Source organism: Etheostoma cragini, unplaced genomic scaffold (genome assembly GCF_013103735.1).
Source record: "Etheostoma cragini isolate CJK2018 unplaced genomic scaffold, CSU_Ecrag_1.0 ScbMSFa_4078, whole genome shotgun sequence".
In the NCBI taxonomy this organism is placed as follows: Eukaryota; Metazoa; Chordata; class Actinopteri; order Perciformes; family Percidae; genus Etheostoma; species Etheostoma cragini.
This window is the reverse complement of record NW_023268412.1, coordinates 1-1019: the sequence shown is the minus strand read 5'-3', so window position 1 is coordinate 1019 and position 1019 is coordinate 1. Positions and strand designations below refer to the sequence as shown.

General features: G+C 49.4%; 1 protein-coding gene across 1 annotated transcript; it reads left to right on the top strand.

Moving 5' to 3' along the window:
- Positions 1-255: 255 nt before the first annotated feature.
- LOC117941039 (ankyrin repeat and fibronectin type-III domain-containing protein 1-like) lies at positions 256-793 on the top strand (the record flags this gene model as incomplete). Its single annotated transcript, XM_034866141.1, has 2 exons — positions 256-372; positions 661-793. Coding segments are annotated over 2 exons (250 nt in total), but the record flags the coding sequence as incomplete, so codon positions are not given.
- Between the last annotated feature and the right edge of the window lie 226 nt (positions 794-1019).

The following is a 1019-nucleotide window of genomic DNA, read 5'->3' as shown; positions in this document are numbered from 1 at the left end:
CTGAAGCTCGTGTTCCATCTGAAGCTCGTGTTGATCTGAAGCTTGTGTTGATCTGAAGCTCGTGTTGATCTGAAGCTCGTGTAGCTCTGAAGCTCGTGTTGCTCTGAAGCTCGTGTTGCTCTGAAGCTCGTGTAGCTCTGAAGCTCGTGTAGCTCTGAAGCTCGTGTTGCTCTGAAGCTCGTGTTCCATCTGAAGCTTGTGTAGCTGATTAAATATGATATATAATTACTCTGATTATGAAACATATGAATGAAGACGTTTCCTTGTTGCAGACGCGTCGAAGCTGCAGAACCCGAGCAGGAAGCAGTCGGTCTCCAGGAGCCTCAAACACCTCTTCAACTCGTCCAACAGGTTCATCAAGACTCTGAAGAGGTGCGTGTGTGTGTGTGTGTGTGTGTGTGTGTGTGTGAGTCTGCATGTGTGTGAGTCTGCATGTGTGTGAGTCTGCATGTGTGTGTGTCTGTTTGTGTGTGTAAGAGTCAGCGTGTGTGTATGTGTGTGTTTGAGTCTCTCTCTCTCTCTGTGTTTGTGTGTTTGTGTGTGTCTCTCATTCTGTGTGTGTGTGTGTGTGTGTGTGTGTGTCTCTCATTCTGTGTGTGTGTGTGTGTGTGTGTGTGTGTGTGTGTGTCTGTGTGTGTGTGTGTGTGTCTCTGTGTGTAGGGGGGTCTACCTGGCTGCTGTCTTCTACCATAAGGACAGTCTGCTGGTGACGGCCGAGGACCAGGTCCCCATCGTGGAGGTGGACGACTCGTACGGCAGCAGCCTCATGCAGGACTTCCTCTGGTTCACCAAGGTAACGCCGCTTTACCCAGCATGCAACGCTGCTCACTGCTCCTGTACTGATGAAGCAGGGCACAGAGAATGTAATTAAAGACCTCTATCAGGTCTAACGACTGGAGAAGGACTTCATCTGCTGGTTTAAGACCTCTATCAGGTCTAACGACTGGAGAAGGACTTCATCTGCTGGTTTAAGACCTCTATCAGGTCTAAGGACTGGAGAAGGACTTCATCTGCTGGTT